We start from the raw sequence: 20,652 nt of genomic DNA on the forward strand, positions 1-20,652 counted from the left end.
CCTTGCCTCCTTTGACATAGATTAGTTGACCATAGATGCGTGGGTTTATCTCTGGGCTTTCTATCGTGTTCCATTGATCTATATTTTTGTTTTTGTGCCAGTACCATATTGTCTTGATTACTGTAGCTTTGTAGTATAGTCTGAAGTCAGGGAGCCTGATTCCTCCAGCTCCGTTTTTTTCCCTCAAGACTGCTTTGGCTATTCAGGGTCTTTTTTGTCTCCATATAAATTTTAAGATTTCTTGTTCTAGCTCTGTAAAAAATGCCCTTGGTAATTTGATAGGGATTGCATTGAATTTGTAGATTGCTTTGGGTAGTACAGTCATTTGCACAATATTGATTCTTCCAATCCAAGAATATGGTATATCTCTCCATCTGTTGGTATCATCTTTAATTTCTTTCATCAGTGTCTTATAGTTGTCTGCATACAGGTCTTTTGTCTCCCTAGGTAGGTTTATTCCTAGGTATTTTATTCTTTTTGTTGCAATGGTAAATGGGAGTGTTTCGTTAATTTCTCTTTCAGATTTTTCATCATTAGTATATAGGAATGCAAGAGATTTCTGTGCATTAATTTTGTATCCTGCAACTTTACCAAATTCATTGATCAGCTCTAGTAGTTTTCTGGTGGCATTTTTAGGATTCTCTATGTATAGTGCCATGTCATCTGCAAACAGGGAGAGTTTTACTTCTTCTTTTCCAATTTGGTTTCCTTTTATTTCTTTTTCTTCTCTGATTGCCGTGGCTAGGACTTCCAAATCTATGTTGAATAATAGTGGTGAGAGTGGACATCCTTGTCTTGTTCGTGATCTTAGAGGAAATACTTTCAGTTTTTCACCATTGAGAATGATGTTTGCTGTGGGTTTGTTGTATATGGACTTTATTATGTTGAGGTAGGTTCCCTCTATGCCCACTTTCTGGAGAGTTTTTATCATAAATGGGTGTTGAATTTTGTCAAATGCTTTTTCTGCACCCATTGAGATGACCATATAGTTTTTCTTTTTCAATCTGTTAATAAGGTGTATCACATTGATTGATTTGCATATATTGAAGAATTCTTGCATCCCTAGGATAAATCCCACTTGATCATGGTGTATGATCCTTTTAATGTGTTGTTGGTTTCTGTTTGCTAGTATTTTGTTGAGGATTTTTGCATCTATATTCATCAGTGATATTGGTCTCTAATTTTCTTTTTCTGTAGTATCTTTGTCTGGTTTTGGTAACAGGGTGGTGGTGGCCTCATAGAATGAGTTTGGGAGTTTTCCTTCCTCTGCAATTTTTTGGAGGAGTTTGAGAAGGATGGGTGTTAGCTCTTTAAATGTTTGATAGAATTCACCCGTGAAGCCATCTGGCCCTGGACTTTTGTTTGGTGGAAGATTTTTAATCACAGTTTCAATTTCATTACTTCTGATTCATCTGTTCATATTTTCTATTTCTTCCTGGTTCAGTCTTGGAAGGTTATACCTTTCTAAGAATTTGCCCATTTCTTCCAGGTTGTCCATTTTATTGGCACAGAGTTGCTTGTAGTAGTCTCTTAGGATGCTTTGTATTTCTGCAGTGTCTGTTGTAACTTCTCCTTTTTCATTACTAATTTTATTGATTTGAGTCCTCTCCCTCTTTTTCTTGATGAGTCTGGCTAATGGTTTATCAATTTTGTTTATCTTCTCAAAGAACCAGCTTTTAGTTTTATTGATCTTTGCTATTGTTTTCTTTGTTTCTATTTCATTTATTTCTGCTCTGATCTTTATGATTTCTTTCCTTCTGCTAACTTTGGGTTTTGTTTGTTCTTCTTTCTCTAGTTCCTTTAGGTGTAAGGTTAGATTGTTTATTTGAGATTTTTTTTGTTTCTTGAGGTAGGCTCGTATAGCTATAAACTTCCCTCTTAGAACTGCTTTTGTTGCATCCCATAGGTTTTGGATCATCATGTTTCATTGTCATTTGTGTCTAGGTATTTTTTGATTTCCTCTTTGATTTCTTTGTGATATCTTGGTTATTTAGTAATGTATTGTTTAGCCTCCATGCGTTTGTGTTTTTTAAGTTTTTTTCCCTGTAATTGATTTCTAATCTCAGAGCGTTTTGGTCAGAAAAGATGCTTGATATGATTTCAATTTTCTTAAATTTACTGAGGCTTGATTTGTGACCCAAGATGTGATCTATCCTGGAGAAAGTTCCGTGCACACTTGATAAGAAAGTGTAATCTATCTGGTTTTGGATGGAATGTCCTATAAATACCAATTAAATCTATCTGGTCTATTGTGTCATTTAAAGCTTCTGTTTTCTTATTAATTTTCTGTTTGGATGATCTGTCCATTGGTGTAAGTGAGGTGTTAAAGTCCCCCACTATTATTGTGTTACTGTCGATTTCCTCTTTTAGAGCTGTTTGCAGTTGCCTTATGTATTGAGGTTCTCCTATGTTGGGTTCATATATATTTATAATTGTTATATCTTCTTCTTGGATTGATCCCTTGATCATTATGTAGTGTCTTTCCTTTTCTCTTGTAACATTCTTTATTTTAAAGTCTATTTTATCTGATATGAGTATTGCTACTCCAGCTTTCTTTTGATTTCATTTGCATAGAATATCTTTTTCCATCCCCTCACTTTCAGTCTGTATGTGTCCCTAGGTCTGAAGTGGGTCTCTTGTAGACAGCATATATATGGGTCTTGTTTTTGTATCCATTCAGCAAGCCTGTGTCTTTTGGTTGGAGCATTTAATCCATTCACATTTAGGGTAATTATCAATATGTATGTTCCTATGACCATTGTCTTAATTATTTGGGGTTTGTTTTTGTAGGTCCTTTTCTTCTCTTGTGTTTCCCACTTAGAGAAGTTCCTTTAGTATTTGCTGTAGAGCTGGTTTCGTGGGGATGAATTCTCTTAGCTTTTGCTTGTCTGTAAAGCTTTTGATTTCTCCATCGAATCTGAATGAGATCCTTGCCAGGTAGAGTAATCTGGTTTGTACGTTCTTCCCTTTCCTCTCTTTAAGTATATCATGCCACTTCCTTCTGGCTTGTAGAGTTTCTGCTGAGAAATCAGCTGTTAACCTTATGGGAGGTCCCTTGTATGTTATTTGTCATTTTTCCCTTACTGCTTTCAATAATTTTTCTTTGTCTTTAATTTTTGCCAATTTGATTTCTATTTGTCTCGGCATGTTTCTCCTTGGGTTTATCCTGTATGGGACTCTCTTCTTCCTGGACTTGGGTGGCTATTTCCTTTCTGATGTTAGGGAAGTTTTCAACTATAATCTCTTCAAATATTTTCTAGGGTCCTTTCTCTCTCTCTTCTCCTTCTGGGACCCCTATAATGCGAATGTTGTTGCGTTTAATGTTGTCCCAGAGGTCTCTTAGGCTGTCTTCATTTCTTTTCATTCTTTTTTCTTTATTCTGTTCTGCAGCAGTGAATTCCACCACTCCGTCTTCCAGGTCACTTATCCATTCTTCTGCCTCAGTTATTCTGCTACTGATTCCTTCTAGTGTATTTTTCATTTCAGTTATTGTATTGTTCATTTCTGTTTGTTTGTTCTTTAATTCTTCTAGATCTTTGTTAAACATTTCTTGCATCTTCTCTTTCTTTGCCTCTGTTCTTTTTCCAAGGTCCTGGATCATCTTCACTATCATTATTCTGAGTTCTTTTTCTGGAAGATTGCCTATCTCCATTTCATTTAGTTGTTTTTCTGGGGTTCTATCTTGTTCCTTCATCTGGTATGTAACCTTCTGCCTTTTCATCTTGTCTATCTTTCTGTGAATGTCACATGCATACATTTTTTTAATCTTAATCATTTTATTCATAGCAATTCTTGGCACATAAGTATTGTTGAAGGGATTCATGTATGACTACAGGATAGCAGATTCATGGCTGTGAATAAATCAAGTGATTAAGATCTAAGAGTCTGAGCCTGGGTTTGAATTGCTGATCTGCACGTAATAGAGGTGAGACTTGGAACAAGTAAACTTAAGATTTCTGTGTCTGAAGTTATATATACAATGAAATGGGGATAAAAATGTTACTTGCCTCAAGTTTATTATAAGGATTAAATAAAATAAATAACTTTGTGACACATGTACATTTTTGATGGGAATGTAAAATGGTGTGGCCACTTTGCAAAAGAGTTTGGCAGTTCTGTAAATGTTAAACCTAGAGGTACCATATATATAACCCACAGTTCCACTGTTAGCTATATGTCCAAGAGAAAAGAAAACATATAATCACACAAAAACTTGTACATGAATGTTCACAGCAGCATTATTCAAAATAGCCAAAAAACAAAAACAACACAACTATCGATCAAACTGATGAATGGATTAAACAAAATGTGGTACATGCAAGGAAACATTATTCAGCCATAAAAAGAAACAAGTATTGATACATGCTATAACATGAATCTTGAAAATATTATTAAAGTTAAAGGGTCACACTGTATGATTCCTTTTATATGAAAGGTTGACAAATAGCAAATTCACAGAGACAGAAAGCTGATTAGTAGTCACCTATGGCTGGAAGGTGGGAATGAGGTGAGGTGAAATGGAGGATTTCTAATTGGTCCGGGGTTTCTTTCTGAGGTGACGAAAATGTTCTAAAATAATTATGCTGATTGTTACACAACTCTGAATATACTATAAACCACTCAAATGTACACTTTAAATTGGTAAATTATTTCATATATGAATTATATCCCAACAGAGCTGTTTTTTAAAAAGTTAAGAAAATGAAAATATACTAAGTAGTGAATGCAGGGCTTTTAAAAATTGATTTCGTGTTTTACTTGTAATCTAATAAATATCATCCCAAACAAAGAAATACCACAGGAATTCTGCATGGAGAGAGCACACAGACTTTTGCTTCACCTTTGTTACCGGCCACTCTGCAGCGAGACCGACTTTTTTGCAAAGGGTACTGGTTCTCCTTCAAAGATATGATGTGGATGCCATGGCAAAACTGAGTCAGATGTAGTAATCCTGTGGCTTTTTGGCCATTGTAGGCAGGTTTGGGGCCACACATGCTGCTGGGGACACTTCAGGCTCATTCAAGGCAATGATAGTAATAACTGAAATAATGGCTTTAAGAGGTTGACAAAGCATCATCCTTTCTGATTACTGCAACAAGGGCTGTGACGTCTTTTTCACAGACGTGGAAACAGTTCTGTCTAATTCAAAGGCTTGCTCAAGGCTAGAGACTGGCAACACAAACCTGATACCAGGCCTTCTGAATACAAGTCCAGGGTTCATTTTCCGTCACCTTGCCCCCAAAGTCTCCTTTAAGTCATATCCTAGGTGCGTGTAACTGGTGGAAATTCAACTCTATGTGTTCAACAAAATAATGAGAGCACTCAATCCCAATGCAGATATCGGGAGCTCAGATGACACCACACATTTTCACATGGTGACCACAGGCCCTGGAGTGGGCCTGGGACAGAGGTCACAGGTCTGCCATCTGAGCATCTGCTGTACCGAGTGAGAGCTCCATGTTTAAAGAGCTTTCTCTCCTTTACACAGAGAGTTATATTTTGCCATGTGTTCTTTTTCTCATATCAGTTACATTATTACATGCATCATACATTTTTTTTGCCAGATTGAATACACTACACTTTGAATGTGGTACCTTATGGGTCACTTAAGGAATTCTTGAGAGTCATCTGGACTCCGTAGTTTCTAGATGATTTCATGATTTCTGACACTAGATTCTAACCCGGCAGTAAAATGCAACACCATGGACTGGAGCCTCCAGGGGCCACTTTCTCATTTGATGGCCCAGAGCTATTTTGGTTTTTATTATCTAGGCTTTTCTACACAAAAACCAAGGTGGCCTACATCGTGGTGAACGCTGACCCGAGCCCTTGCAGACAGAAGGAGAAAAACACCAGAAACAGTATGTTTTACCCTCTCCTACCTCCTCTACTTGCAGGGTTTCTTTTTCAACTTTTTCGAGTAACTCTTTTCTCAACAACAACTCTTTGTCCAGATCGACGGACATTTCCATGGCTCGGTGTAGCTTGCTCTGAAACATAACAACACAGCAAGTCTTGAGCAAACATGATTGCTTAGAACTATAGGAAGGATAGACATACAAACAGCTCTTTATTAAGCAGGAGACTAGAAGGACCAACCAGGAACTTGGGCCTGCCCTTCTCATGGCTGCCCAGATTTTCAGAATCCTGGTGTCTAAGTGGCAGGGGAGGAGAGGACCTCGGGAGGCTTGTCCTCACCTGCAAAGTAGCCAGATACACCTGGGCCCAAATCCCACCCCACCACTTACTAAGAGAACCTCTCTTAACTAGGGCTAGTTGCCTTGTAGGGTTGTAGAAAGGCTTAAGGGAGACAAACCTGGTAAAGTGTTGAGCACAGTGCCTGACACACGGAGAACCCACGGCAGACGGCTGCCATCACTACCTCACTTGGATGAAGAGGTGGATGCTACTGTGAGCCCACTGTACAGGTGAGGGAGCTGACTTTTAGGGAGGTGAAACAACTTCCCCAGGGTCACAGAGACGAGGGGGAGCCAGGTTTGATCCCAGGCAGCGTGACTTCACAGCCCATGGACTCCACCACTGTCTCCAAAGCCTATGAGGACTGGGCATGCTGGTGCTGGAGAGTTTCTGCAGGAGCTGCTCCACAGCTTCCTGTTGCATCTTTTGCTGCCGCCCCTCACCAGCTCCTCCCTGGCCCCTGCTTCTTAGGTTTGCCCCCTTTGGACCTCCATCTACTAATGGTGAAGAGTCAACCTGGGGGAGTTGGGATGTGCTCTGCTTGGCTGAGGAGGAGGGGGCTGAGGGACAGAAGCCAGTGACTCCAGGGGGCTGGCCAACAAACCCTGAGAACCTACCCAGGCACTGGTCGGCAAAACAACCTAGGCCCGGCCACCAAGAGGCCGGCTCACAGCCCTGACGGAGGTACAAGAAGAAATGCCAAACTGCAACTGTGCCAAGCACCAAGAGTGCATGGGCACTGGTCCCGAAGGTTTCCCTGTGGGAAGGGATGCTGGAAAAAGAGAGGTGAAGTCAACTATGTCTAGGTAAGAGGGGTGGGAAGAACATTTCAAGCTAAGGAAAGAGCCTTGGGAGAGGAGGGTCCAAAAGGAGCCGGGGAAAGGAGGGTACTGGGGCAATGCCCGAAGGTATCAAATCTTAGACCCGGCAGAAAAGCCTGGAGCCACCTGCCTGGGGGAACTTAGAGCACCTGGGGCCACCTCCCTCCCCATTCCTCTCCTCTCCAATCCCTTCTTTAAGGCTCATTTCCTGTTCCACATCTTGCATGAAGTTGCTCTTCTGAGGAAAGCAAAAGTGGATAAGAGGCCAGGCAGAGGGGGTCAGCTGTGGGGAAGGGAAGGCAGGACAGGTCTTCACTGCACACCAGCCAGTCAGGTGGGAGAAAAGGAGAGAAGAGGGAAAACAGTCATTCACCCAACAACTTAGAGAGACAGTTAGAGACACAGGGCAGGAAAGAATGGAAGCTCGAGGCAGCCCCTGGCTCTGCTGGGGCGGGGCCTTCAAGGAGGTGTAATGGAGTAATTTGGGATCCTGAACCGGATGATGGTCATTGAGGCAGCTACTTCTGAAAAGGCATGTTAGCTTTCTGTTGCCGTGGAACGAATTATCACAAATTTTGTGGCTTAAGGTAACACACATTTATTATCTCACAGTTTCTATAGATCAGAAGTCCAAGCACAGTGTGGCTGGATTCTCTGCCCAGGGAGCGACCCACCGTGTGGGCCAGGGCTGGGTCTTATCTGGACCTGGGGTCCTTGCCAAGCTCACAGTTGTTGGTGGGAAGCATTTCCTTGAAGTTGTAAGACCGAGCTCTCCATTTTCTTTCTGGCTGTCAGCAGGAGGTGGCCCTCGGCTCCTGCAGGCCGCCCTCAGACCCCTTCCATGTGGTCCCTCTATCTTCGAGCCGGCAATGGAGAAGTTTTCATCCAGAGAATTCCCTTCATGCTTCAAATCTCTGCCTTCCTCATCCAGAGAAAACTGTCTACTTTCAAAGGGCTCATGTGATTAGGTCAGACCCACTGGGATAATATCCTCATCTCAAGGTCAAGGGTGCCCTCTAATCTAATCTAATCATAGAGCAGAATGGAACCTAATAACAGAATCCGTCGTATCCAGAGCCCTGGGCATTGTGCAGGGGGAATACACCAGGGGGCGGGGAGTCTTGGGGGACATCTTGGAATTCTATCTAACACAAGGCATCACTAGTTTATACACGGATCACTAGTTTACAGTCAGTTAAGAGCGACACCTCAAGGCTGTAGTCACGTGCTTATATTCTATCAGCCTCCATCAGGCAGGGCTTGAAGGCATAGCAGAGAAAAAGGGTTGACTGAGACCCACTCATAAAACTCATAGAAGAGAAGAGACCATGTTTGTCTCCTTCACAGCTGTACCCTCAGCACTTAGCCGTGTGCCTGGCATACCGTAAGTACTCAGTACATTTGGCAATAGAGGAAAATTATTCTATATATTTTAAATGAGGTCTTATACTTGGGTGTTTGACATTTATATGAAAGTGATCCCTCCTGCCACCCTTCCATCCCCTAAACATACACCTGAATTTTTAGCAGTTTTTGACAATACATGCTGAGCACCTGCTTTGGCCAGGTCCTGTCCTCAGCGCCAGGGACACATCACAGACCAGCCAGAGGTCTGTCCTGGTGGTAAGTCACAAAAACTTGCTTCTGAGAGGCGACGCATCGGCCCATAGTCCCCAGTAGAGTCCCCATTCAAACCCAGGTGAGGCCGGACTCTACAACCCACAGTTGTTGGGCCCCGTTTCCCCCAGGAGGCCTGAGAACTGAGACACGGAAAAGTGAGCCTGCTTCTCTCTCAGCCCCTCGCTGTGTCACCTTAGGACTCCAGCAGGCATCTCGTCCCAGCTCCACCATCTGCTTGCTATTATTCTAAACAGGCCTACAGGCATGCTGGCCCCTGGAATTCTGACCGGAATGGCTCCCATTCTGCCCACCGTGGCCTGCGTTGCCGCTGCTTGGGTGTCACAATCAACAGGCACTGTGCATTTAGATGTCCTAAGCAGCGCAAGCCCTGGACCTAGCTGTTGCATTTTATAAACCAGCAGCTCCACTCCAAAGCCCTAGCTTTCCCCCACAAGACCAGACTGGCCCTGTGCCACTCAGTTGATTTCTCAGAATAAGATCAAGGTCCAATGTACCTCGAGGTACATACCACGTACCTCGAGGCTCTCCAGTTGGACACATGAATTTCAGAATGTGAGCACGGCCTTGTGTACACATGTTATGCCAGGGGAAGGCAGTTGGGTGAGGTGGGACACGCACTGGACTAGGAGTCCAAGCTCTGTCACAAACATGTTGCTTGAATCCGGCAATTACTCTGCCTCTTTCGGCCTTCGGTTTTTCATTTGTAAAAGGAAAATGCTGGACAAACATAAACCTAGTCTAAACACATTCGAATTCACATTTTTAAATGACACTGTGTGGGCCAAATGAAGCTTACCTATGAGCTACCTAAGCCCGTGGCCGCTCTTGCCACCTAGACACTAGGCCAGGGGTCAGCAACCTTGCTCTGTAAAAGGCCAGATAGTAAATATTTTAGGCTTTGCAGGCCAAGGGGCAAAATTGAGCATGTTGTGTAATTACCTACACTAACAAGAGAGAAAACAAATTTCCACAAATGTTTTATTGATAAAATTCAAAATAAAATAATCAAGTATAATATTTTGGAATGCAGGTCTACTATTGAGGAGAATGAAATTTCTCAGGGAGAAATCAATTTTGCTTAATTGGGTTTCAAAGGGAGTGTCCTCTATCAAATCAGTTGCCAATGTTCTTCTGTAAAAACCATCCTTAGCTCCCAGACCAGTGGGCAGGATACACGGGCCCACAGTTAGCTATTGCATCAGACAGCTGCCAGCAGGGTCACCAGGCAGCCTGGTCTGCCGAGGACAGGCCATGCTCATACCCACAGTTTCTGCTTAATTATCAATAGTGCCTCTTTCTCTACAAAAACGGTTCTGTGTGGATGAGGAATTATTTAGTAGATTTCTGCTTTATAGCTAAGATGATTTCCTTTGCAGGGTTTTAAGCAAGGAAGTGCTTTCACACACTAAATTAAACAGGGCCCTAAATGTGGCTGGTTATCAAAACTCACTGTGCATAAAAATCATCTGGGAGTTAAGGAAAAAAAAAAACATGCATGGCCCTCACCCCCTAATTCAATTGGTCAGGGTTGGACTAGAGAGTCTGTCTAACCTTTAAAAAAACAAAAGGCTCCTTGGATGGTTCTAATGCGCAGCCAGGATTGTGGGGACATCCGGAGTATTTCAGGAGACATGGCTTCGTCGGGAGAAATCAGAGAGCAACAGGGGAATGAAGGACGCCTAGGCTCTCAGTGAAGCAACAGTGGTGCCCTAGTACCTCTCTGTGGCTGGAAAGGTAGGCACAGGAAGCCCGGAGGACCAGCGCGGACCTTACTTTGTACGCGTTAAGGATCCGCAGGGTGTTTCTGGATACCAGCTTCAGCTGGATCAGTTCTTGATTCCTTGCTTCAATTGTCTTTAAAAACTGAGCATTCTCGATCTTCAGCTGCTGAAAGTCAACATCGTGGAGGGCCTCTCCCACCTCTTCCTTCTACAGCTCAGAGAGAGGAAACGATGTGAGGTTGTGACTTCTGAATGTATGGCTCGCACCTTGCAATTCCTAGTGAGCTTTTGGAAGTCAGTCATCATTCAGTCATTCAACAAACTTGGATTGGGGATCTGCTTGGTGCCAGGCATGGTGTTAGGTCCAGGGATAGAGATCTGAGTAAATATGATACTCCCATACTCAATGACAGTTCACAGACAGGTCATAGCGTGGTGTAGTGGGACACACAGGGGCAGAGGGCAAACAGAAGCCCCTCAGCCAGCCCAGAAGAGAATGGAAGGCTGGGTCAGGGAGGCTTTCCCCAGGAAGTGGTGCCTAAACAGGGCTGTGTAGGAAGAAAGGCCACTTAAAAGTTGTTTTTAACCTGGAAAACCCAGGACAAGCAGCCCATAAACGTCCTTCCTTTGATCCCATGACATTTCTGCATGGGGGGTGTATCAGTGCACCGGGTTCACTCCCCAGCCCTGGTCCCACCTTACCTGCCCCACCAGGTCTGTGCCATCTTACATTTGTGGTACACAAGAGCCAAACTCAGGTCTGTTCCCCATCCCCATGTGCTACTCATGCTGTACTACCTCCTAGAAGGCATCTTCTTCCCTTTTCCCCGAAACAACAGAACAATTTCCTTAAGCCCCAACTGACCCACCCTCTAGCTCAAATGCTCCCAGCCCATCTTCCACACCAGAGGGCAAGCCCTCCCTCCCCGCAGCCTCCTGAGGCTGTGGCTCCTGGTCCCTGCCACTGTTTCCTCTGTATGGCAGTTATGCATCCATGCCTTTTCTCACCATCACCACTCCCTGCTAGCCTGCGAGCCTGCGAGGGCAGGACCACATCAGTGTCATCTCTGTGTAGCAATGGCTTTCAGGTTAAAGGTCATCCATCTGCTTCCCCTCTCACGCTTCAGGATGCCTGAGCTTGCATGAAGTCCAGAGAACTAGGAACTCAGTATCAGGAGGCAGCTCAGCTGGGGCCACGTTCTTTCTTACGCTGAACTCAACTCTCCTTGGCTGACACTTTCACCCCAACCCAGCTCCACCCTGGGGGCCCTCCCAAGCAGTATGGTCTCTTCCCCGCAGCGACCAGAGCACTCGGAGTCAGCAGCCATGGCTCTTGTGGGCTCCTCCTCCTTGGCCCCATCAGTTGCAGGTCCTCTGACGTGCTTTCTCTCCCCTTGCTCTCCATTCCCTCTCCTACGTGGACTCTAGTTTACAGATTCTTTCACGTGTGGCACTCTCCCTGAGACACAGTGCTCCAGGTGGGCTACTCAGAACAGAGTGCAGTGAGACCACTCTTTTCTGGAGGGCACTGTGGAGTGCAGCCTAGGCTGCAGCACTGCCCCCAGCTGAGCGGACTTTATCAGCTTCTCCATGACTAAGCCACCCAGCACCTGTGCAGATATTTGGGAGGATCAAAGTGGAGGACCTTACGTTTGTCCTTAGTCACCTCGTGTGTTAAAGTTGTCCCAGCCTGTTGAGCCTTTGGGATCCCAAGTCAATCAAGCAGTAACTCCCAGACATCTTAATTCTCCTGCCCAACTCTGTGTCACTGACAGTGGCCACCTCTGATGCACATGCCATCAGCACCCATATAATGAATTAATAACAAAAATATTGAGCTAAAAGAGGATGGAGCTATGTAACCACTTTCTAGAGGCCCTGTGCCATGTCTGCCTTACCGCCTTTAATCAGGAGCCTTTAAGGTCAGCTGTTCAAAGACTTACCAAGGCATACTACTAACTGTGCCACCCGGCCACATTCCCCAAAAGGGTCAATAAGTATGTCATGAGGGTCTTTTAACTTCAAGCCAACTCCATCTACAGATTTGCCAGCACAGAAACTGTATTAGTTTCCTGTTGCTGCTGTAACAAATGACCACAAATTCAAGGGTTTAAAACAACATAAATGTATTATCTTATAGCTCATGAGGTCAGAAGTCTGAAATGGTTCTTTGGACTAAAATCAAGGTGTTGGCAGGGCTGCATTTCTTCTGGAGGCTCAAGAGGAGAATCTGTTTCCTTGCCCTTTCCAGCTTCTGCAGGTAGCCTGCATCCTTTGTTCACAATCCCTTCCTCTGTCTTAAAAGTGCATCACTCTGACCTCTGCTTCCATTACCAAATCTTCTCTGACTCTCGTTCTCCTGCCTCCCTCTCATCAGGACCCTTGTGATTACACTGGACCCACTCAGATAATCTACAATAAACTCCCCATCTCAAGATCCTTGACTTAATCACACCTGCACCATCTTTATGCCACGTAAGGTAACATACTCACAGACTCCAGGAATTAGGACGTGGACATCTTTGGGAAGACGTTGTTCTACCCACCACAGTAACCTTAAAAAAAAGAAAGACAAAGCCACATACCTGCCTCAATTGTAAAAGCATCTTTTTCCTCTGGACTTTGAGAGAGGCATTTTTCAAACATAATTTATCCTTCATATTATCCTGAAAAATAAACGCAAATTTTAATCCATTGCTCTTCTTCTTCCCTGTTGGCTTGAAAAGTTGGCAGGTCTGGGGCTGCAAAACTAAACCTTGAGCCCTAACATTCAGTCACCTTTTTTTAAGTCTTTTATGGCTACTCAAGCTGGTGTTGCTATGGTATTTTACTCATGACCAAAAAGCAGAGGAAACTGGGTCTGCTCCATACAAATTTTCTATTGATTTTAAATTCAAGATAACTTGGGTATATCTTTAGGTATAGGGGCCTTTACTGACAAAATGATTTATGATTCTTTGGTCTATTATTCTCTTGGTAATTTACATAATTTTTATTACATATAGCATGTTACAGTTAGTGACTCTACCTATCTCCAGGATCCAAAGTTTGACATGCTACAAAACCTTTGGAAAAGAAGGAGCATTTTATGTCTCATTCTTACAATAATGGAACTCAGAGAAATTAAGATTTACTTGTCGCATGCCATGTAGTCACCTGACTAGATAGACTCACACCTTTCTCAAGATAACATCAGATCTTGAAACAAACAGCAAAATACAGTAAGTCGCCTACATACGAACGAGTTCCATTCCGAGAGCGTGGTCGTAAGTCCAATCTGCTTGTACGTCCAACAAAGTTAGCCTAGGTACCCAACCAACACAATCAGCTGTATAGTACTGTACTGTAGGTTTATAACGCACGTTCACATCTTTGACAGTTCGCAACTTGAAGGTTCCTATGTAGGGGACTTACATACGGTCTGAGATACTATGAATATTCATCCTGCCTGACTGATTTTAGACTTGATAAACTTGCATTTTAAGACACACATGCTGTGAGGGACACAAAAAATCTGCATATGTGGGCAGCGTTTACAGTGGACCAAATGGAGTGGGGCTGCCTCACGTGGGCCACTTCTGTGTCATCGTTCTATGAATCTATTTCCCCTTCTAAGCTCTAACCTCCTGCCCACTCACCCTCCGGCGGTTCATGTCCTCAATGTACTTCATCACTTTCTGAGTGGCCAAAATACTCCCTTTCTTCTTGGATATGGTCTTTAGAATATCTTTTTCAAACTCATGCACTTCTCTCTGAACTTCGGTCCACCGAATTTCAGCTTCCTCAACGATAGCCTGGGGGAGCCAACACAAAGAGAGAACAGTTTACAAAATTTCTCAAGGATATAGCCGTCTAAGGAAACCTACACATATTGGGTGACCTATTTGTGTCCCAATGCATAACGTTTCTTCTTAGTCTTAGAAATATGTCCTTAAGATACAAATTGGACAATACGAATATTATTATTTAAAAGCATGCCTCAAAAAAGTTATAGTCTCGATATAAAGGGGAAGAACAAACAAAAACAGGGCCTTGGGACTTCCCTGCTGGTGCAGTGGTTAAGAATCTGCCTGACAATGCAGGGGACACGGGTTCGAGCCCTGGCTCGGGAAGATCCCACATGCCGCGGAGCGACTAAGCCCATGTGCCACAACTACTGAGCCTGGGCTCTAGAGCCTGCGAGCCACAACTACTGAGCCCTCGTGCCACAACTACTGAAGCCCGCACACCTAGAGCCCATGCTCTGCAACAGGAGAAGCCACCGCAATGAGAAGCCTGCGCACCACAACGAAGAGTAGCTCCCGCTCACCGCAACTAGAGAAAGCCCACGAGGAGCAACGAAGACCCAACGCAGCCAAACATAAATAAATTAAAAAAAAAAAAAAAAAGAGGTGATGAGGGTAGATTTAAAAAAACAAAAAAAACAGGGCCTTGAGTATCTCCAGAAATATGTATTTCCATATCTGAAACATTATTTATCCATTAAAAATTATAACATTAATATAATATCATATATATATAAAATATCTGGAAGGCTATATGCCAAAACATTAACCACAGTCATATCTGGAAAGATGGATTAGTGGGGAGGCAAAGAAGCACTCTGTAATTTTAAAAAAGATGCTATAAATGAATCTATGTATTGATATGGAAAGATATTATTAAGTGAAAAGTATGGTTTATAAAATAATATGATACCTTTTTATAAAGAAATTCATACACACATAGAAAATAATATAAATTCTAGGAGAAAAATACAAGAGCCAAATACAAGTCTTAGGTGGTAAGACTGTGGATATTTTCAAATGTTCCTCTTTTAGCTTACCTGTATGTTTAAATTTTGCTACAACAGAGATTGTCTTTAAATAAGAAAACACAAACACACATACATTATTTTAAAGAATGAAATGAGTAGCTGCAGAGCAAATCATCTTTGTTCAGGCTTTTTCACTGGGCACCAAGAAGCAAAAGCATCTTCCTTCTCCGGCTGGCGTCTGGCCCCAGCCTCCTCCCTTCCCATCATCTTCACAGGCCAGAACATCCATCCACATTAAATGCTACTTCCTATGCATCGCTCTTCTGCTCAGTTATCCTCACTGGGGTCCTGATTTCTAAGACATCAGAGAGAAGCCCCTCTGCTTGGCTTTCAAGGTCTCACAGCCCTACTCGACCTGATTTCCTATCATAGCCCCCAAAGCACCCTCTTCTCTAATCACACCAGCCTCCTCAAGGTCCTAACGTGCCATGTTCATTCCTACCTCCACTTCCTTGTTCATGTCATTCACCTTACCTAGGGTGCCCTTGTCTTCCTATTCCTTAAACAAATGCCACCATTCTTCAAGGCGATGCCAAGTCCTATGTCCAGCCCCACCTCCTCAACACAGTCTTCTTTGATCACTCTAGCCCACATCGTGATGTTTAATCACACAGTCTAGCATGGCAGGACAAAGCTACCACATCCTGACCTCCTTTAACATGTTAGAATTCAACGATGCATGTTTGGAAAGAGAAAGAAGAAGAGAGGGGAAAGGGCAGGCGGGAGGGAGAGAGGGAGAGAGGGAAAGAAGGATAGGTTTATGCAGTACAGATGATTCTATCAATGGAGACATGAGTCCACTGATCCATCTCTTTCAAGGAAATGAGTGGGATTCTGTGCGTGCCTCCATTTAGAAATGGAAAAAGTTAGAAATAGAACAGAAATATCTATTTTTCATACAACATGGCTACCAAATGCAAGCCAACAACTTCATCCCATGGGCAATGAAGTTAACAGCGATGTTTCTTCTCTGGAGGAAAACTGATTGCAGTGGCCTCCAACAAGACATGAACCATGGTCATGGATGCTGCATATGGAGGGTGACAAGGGATTTTTCACCCAACTCACTGACTTAAACCTCCAGCCCATTTTATTATTAAGAAATTATTATAAATTTTAAGGGCATTTATGGTAATTATGGTTATGGGTTTTTTTTAAAAGAATCCATATCTTAGAGACATATATTGAAATATTTACAGATAAATATATGTTTAAGATTCACTTCATAATAGCCCAGTGGCCTATTACGAGGGGGAAGTTGGTAGGGATACGGAGGGAACAAGAGTGGCCATGCATTTATGACTGTTACGTGTGGGTGTTGAATACATAAGGGTTCGCTGTGCTAGCTTCTCTACATTTGTGTATTTTGAAATTTTTCATCTTAAAGAGTTTAAAATTTGATATCTCCTCAAGCAGGTGGTAAGTTCCTTAAAGGTAGGTCCTCAATTTATCTTACCCTACTTGTGTTTCTCTCAAAGCACCAACAGTTGTATGAACATACTATAGGTACTTCTTGCTGAGGCGGAAACGGGGAGCCCAGGGAGGACAGCCTATAGGAAGGTATACCTCGTGATGCTGCAGGTCCCTCTCGGCATTTGCCCTTATGTGCCTTATTTCACTCTTTGTGTCGTCCAGCTCTTTTTGCACAAGCTTCAATTTTTGGTCCACGCTGAGGCCTGTTACACGTTCCAGACTTACGCGGGATTTGGATCTACGCCTGCCTCGTAACTGTAACACAAGAAAAACAAAGCCATTGTCAAATAGGAATTGGCAATAAAGCAGCCTAAGGTGGGCATCGAAACGACCACTCAGGCCTGCTAGAAATCGCTCTGAATGACATCCAGAGAGAACCAATTCAATGTGAAAGGATTCTGGATATTAGGCCTGAGGTGATGTTCATTTCACAAGTCAACCTAAGGCACCGTGCCAAATACTTCAAAGGCCTATGCTTGACAATGAACTGAAAATAAATAAGGGAAAGTGTCTTGAGGGTGGGAAAACCATGAACCTGCTATAGACTAGCACTCAAGTCAGTGTCAGAGAAAACCTGGAGCTCAGTGCTGCCCAAACTGAACACAGAAGAGAAACTGCATCGGGGGCCATGGTGTTCAGCAAAAACCAAAAAGACAAGAATTTTGGATTTCCTAGGCATTGAAGCCAAAGGGCAAAAGCAGGTGGCCCAGGGAATGTGTGGACCTGAAGATGACATTGTTTGGCCCTCAAAAAAATAGACCTATACACAGTTTTAAATTAAAAAGAAATTAATTACCCACATTTGAAAATCAGAGGTTTCTACCAAAATAATCCAGATTTCCAGCTTCTCTTGAAAAATCAGCTGCTCTGGCAATACCAGGTTGTCTGGCTGGCCCTTTTAGATGAGGGAGGAACTCTCCAGTGCCCACACCAGGCCCATCTTCACTCCTGTCTGTGGCTGGCCAGGCCTTGTACACGTTTGGGTCCCCAGAATGAAGGGAGTTATTTCAAATTAACTAAGATATTCTGTGAGGGTCAATCCACTGTGAGTTGAACCTGATTCCCTTCATACTCATTTGAAAGAGAAACCTTGAAGGGGAAGGAAGAATCAAAAGTAGAACAGTGAGAAAGTCATATGCCACTTGGCCAAGAGGGAACACCAAAAATGGACAACAAACACCACTTGCATCTAAAGGGACAAACAGAATAAAAGAATTCTTAGATCTCTCTTGTGTACCTGTGCAATTTCTGCTCCTGACATTCTAATTTCTGATAATTGTGAAGGTCGCTGGTCCCTGGGCTCCAATTTATTGTAATATTTTTCAAACATCTCTGTCTCAGTTTTGAGAGCAGAGTTTCCGTGGCTGCAAGACAGAAGGTGCCTAAGTAAGTTCCACCAATAGGAGTTTAAACCCCAGATAACTAGTATTTAACACTTACTAGCTTTGTATGACCTTTTGCAAGATATTTAACCTCTTGGTGCCTCACTTTCCTCATCTGTAAAATGGGAATAATAACAGCACCTATCATTGAGGGTTGTGATAAGAAATGCAAAGACTTTGGGTCAGTGTCTGGCACACAGTAAATGCAATTTAAGTATTCTATATATTTTTAAAATACATCTAATGAGCCACAAAATTCAGAGCACTGGGATTACAGGCATACTTTAGGGATATTCCAGGTTCAGTTCCAGACCACCTCAACAAAGCACATATTGCAATAAAGTGAGTCATATAAATTTTTTGGTTTTCCAGTGCATATAAAGTTATGTTTATATTATACTGTAGTCTACTAAGTGTGCAATAGCATTATGTCTAAAAATATATATATACCTTACTTTGAGAACTTTATTGCTAAAAAAATGCTAACCATCATCTGAGCCTTCAGTGAGTCATAATCGTTTTGCAATAGTAACATCAAAAATCACTGATCACAAATCACCATAGCAAATATAATAATAATGAAAAAGTTTGAAATATTGCAAGAATTACCAAAATGTGACAGAGACACGAAGTGAGCAAATGCTGTTGGAAAAAGCAGCATCAATAGACTTGCTCAATGCAGGGATGCCACAAACCTTCATTTTGTAAAAAACACAATATCTGCAAAGTGCAGTAAAGCAAAATGCAATAAAGTGAGACATGCCTATATATTTTAAATTGCTACAAGTTTCTTCTTCAAGTATCTTCTAACCCATTTGTGAGTTTCCTTCTGAATTACTACTGAATTCTTGAAATTACACACATCCACAATCTTCAGAGGTTTTTCCTTTAGTTTATATTTCTTGCCTCTTTCATTTCCAGCACGCAATGGATGAAGCATCCACTAGAAGTCTATTATAAATGGTGGAAAAGCTTTGAATAGATGGTTTTTAAACAACTAGAGATAATAAACCTAGCTTATTCTGTATATGCCAAGATTATGACCCTTTTAATTTATGTAACGTACATGTATGCTCTAATATGAGTGTGTATAATACACACATATGTATGTAAATGTATATATGAGAGAGAACAGCTCTGATATTTGCATACATTATTGAGCTGAATATCTGTTTATTGAGCTGAAAACTCTGTTTGGCTGAATTTTAAGATTAGTGGGAAAGGATCAACAGAAAAGCCCAATATATCAAAGCATCTTTCTTTTTCAGCATATGTCATGTTCCCAATGTAGGCTGGGGAGTTACACCCGAGTCTTAATCTTAGCACTACCACTGACTAGTTGTGTGACTGTAGGAAAGTGACTTAACTTTTGTGTCTGTTTCCTCACCAACCTTCTAGGGTTATGGGCCATTCTATAAGGTAATATATGCAAAATACTTGGCACATAATAAGCACTCAAAAGATTGTAGCTATTTTAGCAATAATACCTCAATTCTGACCTAAACTATTTATAAATATATTGAAGTAACACCTATTCAGCTGCCAGGCCAGGATATTCTGTGTGAGACCAGTAAGTTGTACAATTAACCTCAACTACATCATGGAATCTTGACATCCAATTTACTTGCTATAGTAGATACTAAAACAGACTGCTAAAAATACAGAATATTGAGCTAGTCCTTCTTTGCTGTCCACCTCCATGCTTATACTCAGGTTCAGATATAAGTTGTTTCATACTAAAAACATCTCAATAGCCTCCTTTCTATCTGCTGCCACATTAATTTTAGCATAGAATCTTAGCATTGGAAAGGGGCTTAGAGGTCACCTGGTCCAAGCTGCCGCCGCACAGTAGAGGAGCGGCTAAGCACACAGTGTGGCACCAGACAGACCCACCAGGCTGAAGCTCTGGCTTCACCAATTACCCTCTGGGCTTCGCACCACCTTCTTTTTTTGGCTCCATCAGTGGCTTGATAGCGCCATGGCAGTGGAAACACGGGAATAAAGAGCAAAGGTAAGCGCCTTCCCCACTTTGGGGGTCTCAGTTTCCTCAATGTTCAATGCGGGCTAGGAGCATTCGGTGCTGGACCACGCTCCGGGCCCACACGCTGAGGAGGGACCGCCCCCAGAAGCCGACAGGCTGGTACCTGAGCTCTTCCACCAGCCCACACAGCTGGGTAACAGGCAGCTCGCTCTCATCCTGGGCTTGCGCCTCGCTGGCAGTAGTCTGAGAGTCCTCGTCCGTCATCACTGCCGAAGCCACCCTCGTCAAAGCCCCTTGTTAATGCCGAGTGTGGCGGAGAGCGCCGTGGAGCGAGCGGCCACGCGTCACTCTGGCTGCGACCTAGCAGTGCGTTGCCACGGCGACCCGACGCGTGCGTGGAGGGGCGGGGCTTCGGAGGCCCCGCCCAGCGCTCCCGCCCAGCGCTCCCGCCCAGCGCCGCGCTGACCAGCGCGAGGTTACCGGCCTTGGCTAGACACGTAAGTGCATTCACTGTTCACTTTTTCAACAATAATTCTTAAAATGATGATAATAACAGCTACTGTTTGCTCAACACTTACTATGCCCTTGGCACCGTGTTAAGCATGGTTTATGAAAATCC

General features: G+C 43.0%; 1 protein-coding gene across 1 annotated transcript in view; it reads right to left on the minus strand.

Moving 5' to 3' along the window:
- The window catches only part of CFAP263 (cilia and flagella associated protein 263), a 30,694-nt gene extending 10,313 nt beyond the window's left edge, over positions 1-20,381 (minus strand). Inside the window, exons 1-7 of the mRNA XM_019935738.2 lie at positions 20,197-20,381; positions 17,908-18,034; positions 16,764-16,925; positions 14,020-14,175; positions 12,967-13,047; positions 10,434-10,589; positions 5,883-5,990 (exon numbers count right to left, since the gene is read on the minus strand). Coding sequence (XP_019791297.1) covers positions 5,883-5,990; positions 10,434-10,589; positions 12,967-13,047; positions 14,020-14,175; positions 16,764-16,925; positions 17,908-18,034; positions 20,197-20,297 — 891 coding nt within the window. The 5' untranslated portion in view covers positions 20,298-20,381. The remainder of the gene's footprint in view (positions 1-5,882; positions 5,991-10,433; positions 10,590-12,966; positions 13,048-14,019; positions 14,176-16,763; positions 16,926-17,907; positions 18,035-20,196) is intronic.
- Positions 20,382-20,652: the final 271 nt, after the last annotated feature.

The sequence above is a fragment of the Tursiops truncatus genome, chromosome 19, assembly GCF_011762595.2.
Source record: "Tursiops truncatus isolate mTurTru1 chromosome 19, mTurTru1.mat.Y, whole genome shotgun sequence".
Taxonomy (NCBI): domain Eukaryota; kingdom Metazoa; phylum Chordata; class Mammalia; order Artiodactyla; family Delphinidae; genus Tursiops; species Tursiops truncatus.